This window comes from Platichthys flesus, chromosome 19 (genome assembly GCF_949316205.1).
Source record: "Platichthys flesus chromosome 19, fPlaFle2.1, whole genome shotgun sequence".
Lineage (NCBI taxonomy): Eukaryota > Metazoa > Chordata > Actinopteri > Pleuronectiformes > Pleuronectidae > Platichthys > Platichthys flesus.
The window spans coordinates 15,508,150-15,525,340 of NC_084963.1; the positions used below are offsets into that span (position 1 = coordinate 15,508,150).

Here is a 17,191-nt window from a genome sequence, read left to right on the forward strand (position 1 = left end):
TCCAACTGAATGAAACAAGTGAATGGTGGATATTACCCATGACTGCCTGCTTCCTGAACCAGAACAGCTGCGACTGACACAAATAAACCAAACTCGGGTTAGAATTCTTAATTTTTTTTATCGTTTCCCGAATGAATATTGGAGATAAACTCAGTTTTTTAAATGCGTTAAAAGGTTTTATCAGGTATTGTGACCTTTCAATGTGTTTTCTTTCACGGACTTCCTCGACTTCCTCTACCATCTTTCTGTTTTCTCTGGTTATGATCAGCTCCTACCATCGCCACATCCAGGACATTTATATGTCCTTAAAACACGCTTTCAGTTTACTTAGATGCTCACTTTGTTCTAGTCTCATAGATGTGTTTAGATCACATCTTACATCTATTGCTCTAATGTGTCTTAATCAGTAAACCAGTCATCACTCAAGCTATTGTACAAGATGTACTCTTCAAAGGTGTGTAACCAGACACAAGCAAATCTCAAGAAATCTTCCCTCACTGAGTAGAAGATACTACAGAGATGAGCTTGTCAGTAGTTACAGGTGAAACTATTATGTTGGAAGCATTGTTGCTTTGTGTGTGATTCTAGTTGGCTTGTGCATGTTTTAGAGGAAGTGGTTCATTTCTACTTATCTGCCAGCACAGAACCCCTCCACCACTGAGAGCCCTGCAGTGCCCCCCTGTGGTAGCAACTCGCATCATACATACATGGATCAAATGGAATTCTTTGCTGGTTTATCACAGACTACTACATGTCTAACCAACCACCTCTTCATTATTGACTGCAATAACAAGCCGTAGCAAAAAAAAAGTGTAAAGTGCACGATTAAAGAACACGAACACACACGCACGTCCATTTCTCATGTTCTCTATGCAAGTAATTTATTTGCAAAATTGTTTGAGGTTCACCCTCATCCCAGTTCTATAACTTCCCCCTTTAGCTCAAACCAAGTGAATGAAATAAAGCAAAGGATTGTTGGTAAAGAGCATTAGTTTATTTTCCACAGGTTACTTCAGAAACAGTTAATTATGTACAAAATCTGGAATGTTGGATAAATGCATATCAATCCTCTCACTGTGACGGTTTCAACAGAAACCTTAGAAATACTAGCTATACATTAAAACAGGTGCCTCTGCATTGCAATTTATTGCTGGTTTTACAATCGCAAGTCACTAATGCCATTAATAACTCTTTTGTCAAATTTTCTTAGAGTATTTACAATTTGATTAATAAGGTCTAAAGTCCATAGAAGACTTCTAAATAAATAAGAACAAATACGGAATCGTAAGAAACAGACCAACATGGATGACGAAAATGTTTGATCTCCGTAGATTGTCTACAATGTCAGACTGTACGTTTTTGCCGTGAATATAAAGTGACCATTACCCCCCCAATTTTCCCCCTCTACTCTAAGAAAGTTACCAACAAAATTAGAACAAATAAGAAACAGTAAATCTGTGTAAAATATAAGATGTTTTGTGAACATTTGTTTGTGGGGAACTGCACATTACTTCGTTGCTTTCCAGCAAATAAATTTGACCAGTTTAAGATTTTGTTAATAAATTGAGGGCACAGCTTCACTTTCAAACAGGACGACAACTCATTAAAAAGGATAAAAAGTAAAATTTCTATCATATACTGTACAAACTATTCAGTGGTCAAAAATGTACTGCTGGATTGAATGGACTCTTTGCACTGTGCGTGAATTGGATCATTTCCACTTGTTTTCTGGAAACACGTCTCACTGAGTAATCATTTACCACCAACAGGCTGATTTCATGCAACTGACAGGTACATGGAACATTTGATGTTTTTCCTCTGACACAATTTGTTGACAGTCAGATGGTTTTCAATAGTGGATGTTGTTTTCTTTGCACAGATGAACACCGGAAGCGGCGGTATTCGAAGTGTCCGACATTAAAAAGCATCGGGTAAAGTGACACAAACTTCACTTGTACACATTGCAGAGATGTGATTTTTTTTTTTTTCAAGCACTATCATACACATGTCCTGTGCTGCTTCATTACAAAAAAAGAAGAAGACATTTCACAATATAAAAACCATGTTAAACCATCAGGGACTAGTAAAAGGTTGTGTTAAAAAAAAAAAACCCCGCTATGTGTTTTTCTGAATGAAAATAAAGGCTTTAAAGTATTGCTTTTTTAGCCGTTATGCAGATGAACTCAGAGGTTTGTGGACATGTGACTATTGCTCGAGTTCTGGGGTCAGAGGTCCTCCCCTGTTCAAACAGCTCAAGGTCTATGGCACTTGACAACTTGTTTCTCCCAACTCTATTCTCTGTACAGCAAAGAAGAAAAAAAAAATACATCGCTCCAAAGGTAGGAGTAAAAATGAGGATTAAAACATTTGTATAGACACAAAAGGCAAACTGTGGTCTTCTCCTATGTAAAGAAAATGAAAAATGAAAAAGATACTGCCAGATGCTGAAACCCTTGTAAAACAAACGCACACCTCAACAGTGGCTGCCTGGAAGATGAAGCCCTTGAAAATAAAACTTTAAAAATGTACGTATTCCAGCAGCTCTCTTTAGTCATCTTCTGCTTTCGCCTTCTTTCCACAGCAAACTTGCTTTGGTTAACGAGAACCACCCACCGCTTCCTCTGCTTTAGATCTACGTTGTTGGAAATAAGCGTTTTCGCTTTTTGGCGGAGAGATGAGACGTGACGACTGATACCGTTCCCATATCCGTCTTTTAAGCAAGGATCCAGCTAGCAGCTTGTTGGCTTCTCTTAGAAGTGATTACTGGAGACGGGGGCAGTTAGTCAAGCTCTAACCAAAGAAATCTGACTTCTCAGTTCACTAACGGACATGTTGTATCTCATGTTTGTGTGTAAATCTGATATGGTGTCATTTTATAGAGGGCCAAGACAATATCCTGACTGTGAGCCACCGCCAGTAAATCAGAAGCTGAGCCAAGAAATAGTTTGTACATTACCTCTTGTAAAATGTGCCATGCATCGTATTTGCACTTAACAAGCGCGTAATAACAAATAAGATACAATTTACAGATTCAAGGAGCCTTCCGTTCAATTTCCCAGTCCTATCCCACTAAATTATCACATCCAGAGATTCCTTTGATCCGTTTGTCTCAAACGGCACAGGTCGTGGCCACGTCAGGCGATGAGCTGAGCGGCTGAGTTGCTGTGAGGATATTTGAGCTGGACAGAGGACAGGTGTATGTGACCTGGAGCGTGTTCACAGGTTTATGGAAGCAGAGGCGGATGATCTTTTCCTCTTCTCAACTCCTTGATCTTGAAAGACAGAGACAAAAAGCAACAAAAAAAAATCTCCCGAAAAAAACCCAAAATCAAATCACCACCTTGATCTACATTCGTCTCCACGTGAAAAGCACATACCACTGTCCTCCATATAAACCGCTTGGCAGATCCCCCCCCCAAAAAAAGGTTTCAACATCTTAAATAAAAGTGTAAAAAAAAAAATGTCGAAGTGAATAACAGGAGAGTGGATGCCCTCCTAGTGGTCAATTCATGTCCATGCGCAGAAATATAACCCAAATAATGATAATGGATTTTAAAGAGTTTTGGACTAAGAAAAAAATGACCTGTACAGAGACCACAGTAATTATTTGCATCAGAGCATCTTCAGCTTCTTTTGTATAAAAATATATATACCACAGTGATGGCCGTTAGAGGACTCGTACTTGCAGATGTTTGCTGCCCCCTCACATGGTTCCACTACATTCAGTGGTTTTCCCAGTTTGAATCAAGACTGTGAAGATCTCCAGTAGGATAGTCCTGACGGAAATCGACACATCAGACTCTTCTGTGTATAAAAAAATATTAGAGACGACATAAACGTCTCTCTTCTTCTTCTTTCCTCACATCCCCCACGCACACTCCACAGTTCAGTCTCGGTTGAGTCTATGCTTGCATTTCTCTGAAGATAATCATATCCACAGTGCATGGAAACGTCTTTAGCAGGGACACTGCGTTGCCGTGATCGATATTCACAAAGCTGTAGCCATTTGCCTGTGGAAAAAGAAAAAAAGGTCGGTGAAAACCCCTGAAGACTCGTAACTTTTTACAAAGACTTTGCCAAGAATTCTGCAACAGTTAAACAAAGTGTAGCAGTCACCGCCCACTTGTAGGACGGCTCTGGCTGCAGTGGTACATTTCCTGTTCACGAAATGAATCTTAACTATAAACGTTTTTTTTTTTAAAAATATTGTAAAAAAAGGTAAAGGTACAACATTGTACATAATTAGTTTAACAGTGATGAAACTACGCTTCCCAAAATCGCAAATGATCCCTAGACAAAAACTGCTAGTGTGCATTTTCTTGAAATTTACTTATATAATACTAATATCGTGTTGCAATATGTTGTAGTTTGTGTCCTGTATGTATACAATGGGTGCAACAGTTACAACACGATTTTCGCCATTATTGTAAACATTTCAATGATAACAGCAAGCCACACCATTTTGACACTATTACACACGAGGATTCAACATGCAAATACATTATTATTACATATTTTTTATCATCCAGTCTTCTGGCTACTACAAGAGCAAATATCATTGTTTCAGAATTGAGTAGCATATGGTAAGTCTTCCTTGGATTGTTTCAATATTGCAGCTAATGATCCGAATCTCTATTCAGACAAAAAAAAAAATGGGATTTGAACTTCAGGAAACACACTGTTGATCTCTATACCTGGATAATTTTATCTCCAGGCTGAAGAATCTTGGCTGCCGGTCCCTCAGGCTGGACCCTTGTCACATATATGCCCTGAAAGGATGAAGAATGTTTAAAAAAAAAACGTTGCTTGCACATCTTAAGCTGACAAGAGTTGTAGAAGGCAGATGAGAATAATGCAGGGCACTACAACAATAAATCTTAGTAATGGTGTGTATTTACATTGTCATCTGGATGAAAGGGGTTTCCTCGTCCTCCCACTCCTCCTGATATGCTGAAGCCCAGCTCTGGATTCTTCTCCACTTTCACACGGAACTGAAACACACCCACATAGTTTCGTTTACTATTTATTCAGTCATTCATTGATAATAACACTACTTTCCTATATTAGAGCTAATGTACTTCTGCAATGAAAGGACTCAAATTCTGGTGCATAAAAAGACCTTTTGATTCCTAACGTCTAAGCTTCAAAGAGGAACCATTTCTTTGAGGTATAGTTTTGGGAGATGCACTGATTTGCCTTCTGAGAGCTGGATAAGATCAAAACAATTCTTAGTTTTCGACTCAAAGCCAAAGTCCAGCATTTTACTTGTGTGAAGTCTGTTTGTTTTAGTACAATTTAAACAAACAAGATTAAACATGTTATGCATCTAGCACAGTAGAGGATAATCTGTCCAATTTCGGGTAGGATTCAGCCCTCTGGACGATACTAAGAGCTACTGAAGAAGAACTGAAACTTGGCTTCCTACAGTGTAAATAAGCCGTTTTGTTCCTGTACCAGGTGAACAAAAGAAAAGGAGGACCAAGGTTAGCTGTTTATGCTAGGCTAAGCTACTGGCTGTAGCTTCATCATTGGACAGTGGTTCAAGATTTTGTAATCTCACTCATATCAAACTTTTCCTCCTATCAAACCTCATACAAGACAATAAAGAACTCCCTTAAAGTCACTTTGTAGCATCTGAGTTTCATGTTCATGCTTCCTTCACCTCTTGCTGCATTGCTTCTTGAGGGCCCCGGGGGGGTGCTTGTGGCTGGGAGACTTTGAGCATCAGGTAATCAATGAGTTGCTCTCTGGAAGGGTGGCGAGCCATGGGCATCTGGTTCATCTGGTTCATCGGAGGACGACCAGAGGGTCCCATCTGACCGTTCAACAAAGGCACCTGAGGAACAAAAACACAGCGGTGAAGTGAAAAGTTCCAGCTGAAGTTTTCCCTAAAGATTTCTGGACCTTTCAACAAGTTAGTGTACTGCAATCAATTCTAATCAATCTAGCAGGCTCAGGTATTGGTTCCACATTGGTCCTGTTTGTTGTTTTATTACAGTGTGCCAATAGCTGTATCGCTGAGAAAGAACTAATACACAGTTGAGACATTACAAACCAAGCGTGCCACCAAAATAAAAAAAATATTTTAAAGCACAATACAAACAGCATTAAATGATAATTAAGACATAATCTAACCTTTGTAAGTGCTTAACTACTTTACGACTTGTTAAGGGCTAAAATTCAAATGATTGAATTTAAGAAAAGCAGAAAACTCTCAAAAACAAGCCCTATAGCATCAGCGTAAAATGCACACAACATCTGCAAGTACAGTAATTCCGCAAATCAGCTAGGTTTAAATTGTCATTACTACCCTTTCGGTGTACTGCAGAAAAAAAAAAAACCTACTTTTCTGTGGGGGTCCAAGGTGTAGCTCTGCTGCCCTTGTGGACTATAAACATCATCCTGAAATGGAAGAAAGTGGTGATTAATTACACTGCACTCACTCCACTAAAAACCCATTTATAAACAAGGGATAAGCGACAAACACATTTTTCATGTTGGGTAAATGATATTAGGTAGTGCAGTGTTGATTTAGAGGAGAGGAAAGGAACACATCTGATTAAAATGATGAAAATCTGTGATGTAACTGTTTAAAGTTTCTATTCATACACTATGCAACATGTAATTGTGAGTATTAACTTCCTTATAATCTATATAAACGCATTCTACATGCGAATATGCAGAATCTGTAGGAGAGGGACAGTATTTTGGGGCCGGAAGCATTCCGGTTCTGTCCTTAATTTGACCAATCAGCAAGCTTTGGCTGCCTGAAGGTAAACACATTGATCGAAATGCATCAGCTATCTGCTTTTTAATCTCTTTCCATCCATATGCAGATAGCTGTTAACAGAGATTACTTAGAACCCGAAACGCCTACAAAAATCATCTCAGTTTGTGGTTTTTGTGGAGAAGGTTCAGATTGTGTTATAAAGAAACTAGTAGGAATGTATACGGTGAACTTGGCCCAGATAACAGTCTACACCGGATGCCCTGAAATATTAGCTAATTCGTTGTCAGAAATGGGACGATCCAAGAATGACCTTCTGAACATGAAGTGAATCCTAAATGTCAAGTGGTGAAGAGGTTAAACAACAGCCTCAGATGTCTCTAGAGAAAACAGCTCTGCCATCCACTTTGTAGATCACTGGGATGCACAAGTCTACATTCTTACCATTCACAATCACAGTTTTCATCCCCACACAGAAAGTGGGAGGTTAAGACATGATTTAATTAGAGTTAAGGGAGATAAGAAAATCAAGGTTGCTGGGGTGTAGTACAATCTCAGGATATGATCACAGGAGTGGGGCAGGTTGGAGGAAGAATGCACAGGGACAGTGATTATGACCTTAAAGAATCTAGCAGGTTTAAAAGGGGGCACTTTGTACCATATAAAACATTCAAATTCCATATATGGTGGTCAGCTTTAATGCAATCAAAAGCATGATTACCTTAGAGAGAAAGTAAGCTAAAATAATAATGGATTCATTAAATTATGTAGCTCCATCACAGCTTACAGTGACGCTTTTTGTTGTCAGCTGGATTCAGAGTAATTACAGACTGGCAGTGAATGTGTCAACAGAATCATACAGCAGCCAAAAATACCTTTAGGTTTAATGCTTGAATGAGATGTAGCAGCCACATGCAGCTTGTAAGACTTTATATCATTTCTTCACTCGCTACAGCTCTGTAGTGGTCCTCTGACAACAGCTTTCCTTTGTTTTGTCCTCATCTGATTCTGCCATGCAAAAAGTCGACTAACCCGACTGGCACATGGCACGAAAACCAAGTGGGCCCCTTTTAAACATGTCTGTTTGAATTAAGCAACAGTGAGCTCCACAATCATCCAGTTAGAACACATTTTATTTTTCATCAGGAAACATCACATGTTAGGGAAGGGTTTGTGAGAGATCAGATGTTTAGAGAAACGTCACCACCCAACATATACTTTCGCTTGTCTATAAAAGGACAAGTAAAAGATGTCTTCTGAAAAATCAGTGATCACTTTCTCACATCAGGGGGAGAAGGAAACAGACACTTCCTTATCTTCTATAGGATGTGAAACTAGCACAGGCTGGAAGCCCCAGCTCAGTGAGAGCTGCAGGAGCTAACTAGAAGTTGAGAGTACTCACACTGAAGCCCAGAGCTCCGTACGGCTGACCCTCTCTGGGACTAAAGACCAGAGACCCTTGGCTGGCATGCATATCCCTACAGCTGCCGTAGTGAGACCAGCTCAGCGGAGCGTTATTGGAATTATAGGAGCGAGACAGCGCATTCTGAACAGAGGGAGGACATGGAACGACCAGCAGCAACCGACATGTCAGTGGTGGCCATGCAATCCACCCAATGAGCACGACATAAAAGACACAACAGACAATAGTTTACAACATACACAGAAAAATAAGATGCAGTGAATAAGAAGCATTTTGCAAACAGCTTGGTTAGTAGACATTTATAAAAGGGTAACTCCACATTAAAGGGTCAGTTCACTCAAATTCCTGGCAATGCACCGGGATCTGGACACACACCAAAACGTTATGGTTCTTTCATACATGCACACCACAGCTGGAGGTTTTCTGCAAAGACGCGTTCACATCTGCAACAAATCCTCTGCATTATTCAGGCGAGAGGTGGAGCAGCCGGGTGCAGCAGACGGAGATAGGAAGTGACGTATTAACTCTGCTCCAGTTAGTGTCTTGAAAACATACAGACACTGCTGTCAGCTCTTATCACCACAAACTCTCTTGACATATTCGTCAGTGACTTCCACATGTGTCAGCACTTATTCACTGTGGGAAATTTGTCTCCCCTTTCTTTCCTTTTTGCATCTGTCGAGTGTTAGAGACGTCATCAAACCTTCCACATTCACACATCGACTTCTCCTGGATTTCTACAGACTTTATACTGGGAGGTCAGGTATAGAAAGTTCGGCAGAAACTGCGCATTGTCTGACTCAGACGTTTGTGTTCACACATGAACCTCCTCTAGAGAGAATACGGTGGAACTGCAGAGTTCAGTGCGTGTCTGAAAGCAGCATCAGCAATTATAACAATATTGCCTGTAAATGTGAGCATATACATATTAATAATGAGGGATCTGGTCACGGGTTAACTACTAGAAAAAACTCCTTCAGCACAAATTCCACAGATTGTACCACATTAGTACTCTTTACCTTTTCAATTTGCTTGGCCTCGATGTGACGCATCACCTGATCTCTCCAGTCTTGCGGCACTCTTGCTGCTCCCACTCCTCCTGACACCGCTCCAGGGCCGTCCAGGAGCGAGTACTCAGACTTCACCCTGGTGTTGGGCCTTTTGCTAGGGCTGCTGTGTTGGTAGTTGAAATCACAGACGGACATGGTCCTCTCTGGAAGCTCGTGGGGCTGTGGCCTCGCAATGAGAGGCCTGGAAACTCCGGGTACGTCGATACTGTAAGTGCGAGCTGACAGGGGCCTCTGCGCGGCCTGGCTCATTGCCAGCGGGCCCCTGGCGAGGGTATGAATGTCCCTGTAAGTCATATATTCCCCATCGGGCAACTGCATGCGCCTTGGGTCACCTATTGAAGCTGTGGAGGCGGTGCTACTTTGCCTCTGCAGAGTGCTGCTGCGAGGCTGGCCGCCAGTAGAATGAAGTCTTTCCATAGCCCACATGTCCCCAGAGGGTTTAGGAGCCATGGGAGGCCCCCTTTGCTGTTGCGATAGAGGGAAGGGGGGTGCCTGATTACGATTGGAGTAGTTGGTGTTGGCTAGTGAGTGTGGAGGAGGAGGGAGGTAGCCCTGGTGCTCTGGGGGGGGCATGGGCGTCCTCTGGGTCCACATGCTCTCTTTCGGTATGGCACTGCTTGTGTACTGAATATTGTACTGAGGAGGAGCGATGCCCATGGCCATGCTGGAGGAGATTGGGTATCTGCTGTTGCTGGAAGGAGGCTTGGAGCAGGAGAGCAGGTCTGAGGAAGATGCAGAGGAGTTGGGGTAGACCTGGAGACTCTGGTCATTGAGTAACTGACTGGCTGACTTGCTCCTGACTATGCTTTGGCCCTGAGCTCCTGGCCCTGGGCCGGCTCCTGCCATCCAGCTCATTGCTGCTGCCTCATATGCTTCATCATCCCCTTCAAAGGAGAACAGCCTCATGCCCCCCGTTTCCATGTTACACACACTGTGGGACTTCATCACCTGTGGGGGATGGCACCTTTTGTCTGGAGACAGCTCCTCTGTGCTGCGAGACAGAGACATGTCACTGCTGGCTGTCACGCCTGTCGAGGCCACATGCACGGCAGATGGCTCAGCTCTCACTGCTTGACTTTTGTGGCCCAGACTGCTGAAGCAGTCACTGACCTGCTGGTTTCCGTTCCGCAAATGCTCCAAGTTGTCATTGCTGAAAGTCTGCCTTCCGCCCAACTCCTCCCGGGTTACAGAACCATTCTTGGTCTTGTCCACCCCGTCCAGCTGAACCATGTTGTCAGTTGGCAGCTTGGAAATGTTCATATTGATCTGGTCCCACTTGGTGTAGGTGTCTTCCATGCCATTGTTGATTCCCTTCTCAATGAAGGCCATTCTGGCTTCCATTGACAGGTCGTAGTCACCCATTTTTTCTGGTGGCATCTGCTGGGTTTTCAAAAGGGCCTGAAGGGACGTTTCAGAGCCATTACCATTATGGAGGAGAGGGGTGCTGTCTTTAGGCTGGTTCATGTTCTCATCTTCTTGCCTGAAACAAAGGAAAAGACATCAGAATTTGTAAAAACAGCAGGAGGACCTGTCTCCCTTTTACTATTAACCCTTGAAGACTGGGCACCAAGCGTGCATCTCATCTGCGATGTCATAGTTTTCAAGACACACAAATAATTAAATGCATCAATTACTCACTAAAATACTTGCCGAAAAGACTAAATATGATTATAGGGAATGTAGTTTGTTACTGCTTTTAACCTGCAAAAAAGTAGCGCATCAGACAATGACTGATGAGCTAAATGAGGAGAGGGACCTTGACGCTGATCACAGCAGATTTTCACTGATAAACTATGAAAATAATAACGAAGAACAGTCAGACCAAGACAATGTTGCTGCTGAGGCTAAGTCAGTTAGACCCATGTTTGAGGAGAAGGCGGGAATCTCAGCGAGTTACCGGCTTTGTTTTGTTTTGTTGTCAGATTTATGGAAAAGGTGATGATTTCCAATGATAGTCAAACCTTTAAGCTAACAAATATATTTTATTTTATTTGTATTTATGCTTCAGATACTGAGAATTTTAATTTTCGGTGAACGCTGGCAATTCTATCAGCTCTTTAGAAAACCCTGAGGCTTTAGAATACGTCTTTATTATTCATGTGTTAACATCAATATACCTACCGGCTTTTCGGGAGGAAAGGCATCTTTGCCTCTCTCTCAGGGGTACACAGAGAGTTGTCCTGGCTGCTGTCCGTGGTCAGAGACACCGAGTCGGACATGCGTGATGGGGATGAACAGTTACTATTGTTCTGGTTGCTGTTGGCCACAGTGTCATCCAGCAACGAGTCTGCATCTTTCCCATCATCTGATGATCAGGAATATCAGTTAGTGAATCAGTTTGATTTTCCACTGGGAAAAAAGTTGTTCTAGTGACCCAAGAAAAATGTTTACCTTTTTTGTCCTTACTTAAAGTCACCACTTTAGGCTGGTTGATGGAGATCTCAATAAGAGGGGGTCTCATCTCTGCTATTTTCATTTCCTCTTCTTCATCCGACAGCTCCTCAGAATCCTGGAAAATACAATCTCTTTCGTAAAGCTGCATTTTTCAGATAAAGCTTCATCGTGTCCTTGCTGCACTTTGTGTTTGTAAAACTGTGAGAACTCCTAAGAATTGTGAGTTCTAAATATTCAGGTACCTCCAGTGTGTCCTCGTGGTTCATCATGGATCCCTCTGAGGATTTCAGTGGGACTCTGTGGGAGCTGTAAGACGTGTCTGAAGCGTCTTTAGAATCTGGTGCAGAGGGATTTGGGGCATATATATTGGCAGATACATGGGTCTCTTTGTCTGTTGCCACGCCGTTGGGGCAGGGGGCCTCTATCACCTGCGCAAAAACAATCCAGATGTTTTCGTATTGCATTTTTTTATTAACATGAATGTAGGATCATTTTCAAGGTTTATTAAAGAGACAATAAAGTGAGGTAAATATATAAAAGGAAATGAAAGTGACACTTCTTTCCAAATAAAATATCAGTTATATATGAAGCTGACCTTTACACCCACGTCCTGCACACCAATGTGGTTCCTCTCGACTGGTTTTCCATCTTTCCCCGACTCGTCGCATGACTCATCCTCCTTCAGCCTGTGAGCCACCGACTGGGCCGTCTTCACCATGTTTTTCAGCTCGTCTGGATATGGTGTAGGGTAGCGCTTCAGGTTTCCCTCCTTGAGGAGTACAAGAAAGCTTAAAATTAATATAATCTTGTTGCACAATCCGGTTTGTCAGAAGACAGAGGTGATGGATAGGCAGTGTTTAATGGGAACTACATTGATAACAATGTACATTAGGAACGTGCAATACAATATAGGCACTTTATTAAATGTGTAATGAGTAATTCCCTCTGACAATATTTTAATAACATGAAAACGGTTGTATCAAAAATAAAGTTGATCCCAAACTATACTCTAATAGCCCTTAGAGCTGAAGTAAATCATATCAACCCAGTTTTTTCCTTTCAGAACTGTGACACTAACCCTCGGTGGTGCTTCTCTGTCATCCTTGTCCTCGTCACACTCGAAGGCCACCTGAGCTCGATGCTTGCGTTGTTCCTCCCACAGCGCCGGATTAAAGCTCTCCGAGTCAGAGCTGGGAAGGTCTGGAGGAAAAAGCAGAGACCAGGACGCCAGGAGTGAAATTCATGCAAATACCACAGGATGGTGCAAAGACACCACAAGGCCTTCAGATAAACTCAAGGCACTGAGGAGGATCTTGAAATTGAGAATTTGACCAGTAGACTCTCAGAAATGTGGTTCTAATAAATAATGCTCAAATGTTGAAGACAAAAAGCTTTTACAATGCTTGAGCCTGTGCTTTAAACTGACATCACTGAATATTAATGAAATGGCATAAAATCAAGCTATATTATGAAAAAAACACAAATATATAGAAAGTACAACAATTAACAGTCTTGCAGGATTTAGCAGTATCTTCTTTCTAAAAATCTTTATAATCTCCATCACATATATATACCAACTAATTATTCAACCCAATCTCACACCTATTCTGTTACTCCTTTTTGAAACAATGGCTCAGCTTTTCAAAAACTTTGCAGTAACATCATACATTTGATCTGTTGTGTCCGGTTGTGTCTGATGATGTCTGACACCTGATAGAAGTGAATCTTTTAAGCTTCTGAGTTTTAGTCTGTCTGTGGTTTCCTGTGAGAAAATGCTCGTTGCCGCTACACATACAGAGAATACTTGCTCTCATGCAACCTAGTTGAGAAGAGTGATTATATTCAGTTCCTTCGAAGCCAACATCACCTGAAATTTGATCATATCAGGAACTCTGCTTATCTACAATTTAACACACATTCCAGATGGTAAATGTGCAGTGGATATGAGTCACTGGTGTTTACGCTCCACATCGACAAGTTGTGTAACACTATAATTGCAGTCAGGTTATGACTGAGTCCAGTTTCTTAGGAGAGCACAAGGAAACAGATCAAGTTTTCTCAGAATAAATTCCTAGTAAGAAACTATAAAAAAAATTGTATAAAGCAGATGACTGGCAGACAACAAATAGAGGCCAGAACTTACATGAACTAACATGTTAGGTGGTTGGGCTGACTGGCATTCACCCCCTCTCCACCTACCTGACTATAATGATGGTTACATGAGTTGCTAATAGAATTATTCGAATCATGTTCCCACGTTACAGAGTATAGTGTGATTATGACTGACTGAATGACGACTCAATGACTCAACGCTACATCCTACTACGTGTTTACACTCTGACTCAGGATATGTGACGATGAGCAGTTTGTAACTGTCGAATATTGATGGTGCAAAATGTTATAAAATGATGGGATAAAATCAACTTCATGTGACTAAGGTCAGAATACCCCACATTTCTTAATTTGATTATTATTATGCTGTCAAATGCTCTGACTGTTACATGTCTTATGAGACTATTGGCTTCATGTAGTTAACATCAGACAATTGATGTCTAATGTCCATCATGACGTTGTCATATGCTGATTCAGTAGATTTCACCCAACACAAGGTGCGACACATTCCTGGAACCTTCAAAAATCAAGCAGCTCATTCTCCACCATTTCAATTATTTAAAAAAATGCAGATCTTGAACCACTAATTACTCCAAAGCGAAGATAGGACAGGGTCAGTGCAAGATGTCTGTTGCAATAGGAAACCAAACCAAACTAACAGATGCTCGCCAGGAGGAGAAGACTTTGTCTCAGATGACAATGCCCATCATAAAATATGCATTCAGGGTTCCCTGCAGGTCACCCCCAAGACTGCCACCATACAAACAGTAGGTGTAGTCATGGGGATGCCCGATAATTTGACATTGAATACAAAATTTAATTACAATTAATAAAAAATTTAATTACTCACTTATTTTATTCAGCTTTGTATTTCCGTGCTTCAACTCCCCCAACTTTGTCAGTGTTTTGTCTTTTTAAACTGTGCTTATATAAGTCATATTAGTAAAGTTGTATAAGATGAATGAGTGCTTGGTAGTACTGATTAATGAATGCGCCCAAATCTTTAACACCCGGCTCTGCCACTAAGAGGTGATTAGTGAAATTAGGTTAGCAACATTGGCAGTTCGAGTGTGTGTCAGATGAATAATGATCATGAAGGAATATAAAAGCAGAAATTATGTTGTGGTGAGTGCACAGTACTCACACTCCTCTGTCCTGGTTTGCTGGGGGAACATGTAGTTAGTCAGCACAGTTTTGTGCGTCTCTGGATCCTCCTCTTTCTGCAGAGGGATCAGGGGCTTTGACTGTGGGAGACAAAATGTACGGTTGAGGGTTTTATCTGCAATGAATCCTGCTTTTTAAGACACTCAGTGCCAAAACAGTCCTGGTGTTCACTGTGCTGCACATTAGCCTGGCAGGTGTCATCATGATAACAACACAAAACCACAGGGGAAATAACACACCACAAGATGTACAAATCCCCCACAACTTCCCATCTTTATTCCAAGCTGAATGTCTTTCATTCACCCGGTTTTAATGAGATGTTACTCAAGTACACCACAATGTCTCTTCCTGTCGTCCATTTCCTGATGAAATAGTATGTGTCCCCTAGGCCCTGTTACACCTGTGGCACCTGCCCAACAGTATTCCTGTATCTTAGTGCTGATGTCACTGTTGAATCCCCTGGGTTTCTTTTCTGCAATGCTGACACAACAGGTGCAGTACTCTGGACTCTTACTGAGAAAAGATAATTTATGTAGCATCTTTAAGTTCTTAACCAGTCAGTAAAACAGCAGGTCATTTTCACATGCTATCATGACCCCAAAACATCAATTATTGTTTGTATGAGATGGACATGAGTGGCAGATTGATGGAGCTAATGCCTTAACTAAACTCAGTAGATTACAAACCCCTGCCAAAGCCCGACAGTCCTCATATGAAGCCACATTTAAATTTAGAAGAGCTGGATTGGTATTTGGAGCTGCACAAAATCACAAATATTCATCAGTCCCCTACACATGTCTGACTTTTTCTTTTAAGAGCCATGCATTATTCTCTGAAAGGAATATGTTGGCTTATTCTCACAGAATCTGCTGCTTTTCGTATAATTGTTAATTTAATTTATTTGAGATTTATTGACTTTAAAGATGTCGCTGTGGTGGTGTATAAGACATTTTTCGCAATTTGCTCACATTTTTGATTATTAATCAATCACTTGAAAAACTAAATAGCAGATTATTCCCTGGGAAATTGTCACTATCTCACAATATTAATAAAGGTGGAAAATAACAAATTCTGGAAGGACCTACTGATCCGGATCTGGACAAAAACTTTGGATAGGTTCTTAACTGACAAATACCAGTAGTTCTGTGTAACACTGCTAACGAACAAACAACGCTGATGAAAACATAACGTCCTTTTTGGAGGTCATAAAAGCTGTTTCCAGCACTCAGGGCCAAAAGGTGAACTCTGAGTTGATGAACCCTGAGATGGGAAACCCTAAGTGTTCACTTCCAGAAAGGCTGATCGGTGTTAGTTCAATAATCTCTAAACACGCGTCGCTCACAGACTTAAGCATGCAAGGGTGAAAAAAGGGCAGAGCAGAGCTTCCGTTTTAATTGGTTGGAGCAAGAAGGATAAATGTATGGTAAGAAATGTATCGCCAGACACAAAAACTGCAGTAGCCGTGAACATTACTAAGTTGGACAAAATAATCTGTAAATCATTAATACTATTACATTATATTTAGCATAGTCCTTACAGGTGTTTGGCTGCAGCAGAAGAAAATGTTGTTCAAAAACAGGTTTATTAATTCAAGCTCTCTAAATGGACCTAGAAGAAGTGGAAATTGCGTCAGACTTCAAACTAATTGTAATCTTAAACAAGGTAAGACTATACTACTTTCTCATATTTACTTCAGTTCTTCTATGTTTAAGACTTTTCAACCACAGGCAGCCTCAGAGATATTACATATTCTACAATATGACACAACTATGATAGGAATGTTCCATCATTGCGACTAATCAGACCATGAGAAGGGATTATTTATGAGTGTCATGTGTCTACAGCTTCGCACGGATTTCTCTTATTCACTGTGATTAATGTAGTGAGATGTTTCAGAGCAGTTGACTTCATGTTCACACTTACAATGTTTGAGACAAACAGTGTGTGGATTGTATTCAGAGCTGAGAATGAAGCCATGTGTGATATTTGAGTGTACGCAATTGTTTCTACATTGATTTCTAGATAGATCCAAAAAGATAAGGTTAGTAAATGGAGCTCTTGGGAAACACACTAATCAGGATTTTTATTTTCTCCCAATGTGCAAATTAATGAGCTCCAATATCCTCTTTGATACAAGCTGTATAAATGAGGAAATGAGGACCATGGTGAGGCCCTGAAGGAAGGAGAAACTCTGTTTGATAGAGCAAGCAACCAGGTATACTCAGGTTTTTGAAGTGTGGGTAAAACTGCCAAAAAAAAGGTGATTGCCTCATTTCCCTTTGGAGGAGCTTGCATACCTGT

At 41.1% G+C, this 17,191-nt stretch overlaps 1 protein-coding gene across 2 annotated transcripts in view; it reads right to left on the reverse strand.

The window, feature by feature from the left end:
* Positions 1-972: 972 nt before the first annotated feature.
* Positions 973-17,191, reverse strand: part of erbin (erbb2 interacting protein) — a 53,382-nt gene continuing 37,163 nt past the window's right edge. Inside the window, exons 15-27 of one of the 2 annotated variants that reach the window (XM_062413422.1) lie at positions 14,871-14,970; positions 12,693-12,814; positions 12,210-12,383; positions 11,857-12,042; positions 11,612-11,729; positions 11,342-11,525; positions 9,170-10,700; positions 8,130-8,273; positions 6,346-6,402; positions 5,663-5,836; positions 4,899-4,991; positions 4,695-4,769; positions 973-4,010 (exon numbers count right to left, since the gene is read on the reverse strand). In XM_062413422.1, coding sequence (XP_062269406.1) covers positions 3,903-4,010; positions 4,695-4,769; positions 4,899-4,991; positions 5,663-5,836; positions 6,346-6,402; positions 8,130-8,273; positions 9,170-10,700; positions 11,342-11,525; positions 11,612-11,729; positions 11,857-12,042; positions 12,210-12,383; positions 12,693-12,814; positions 14,871-14,970 — 3,066 coding nt within the window. In that variant the 3' untranslated portion in view covers positions 973-3,902. The remainder of the gene's footprint in view (positions 4,011-4,694; positions 4,770-4,898; positions 4,992-5,662; positions 5,837-6,345; positions 6,403-8,129; positions 8,274-9,169; positions 10,701-11,341; positions 11,526-11,611; positions 11,730-11,856; positions 12,043-12,209; positions 12,384-12,692; positions 12,815-14,870; positions 14,971-17,191) is intronic. The other variant, XM_062413423.1, reaches the window with a different exon arrangement.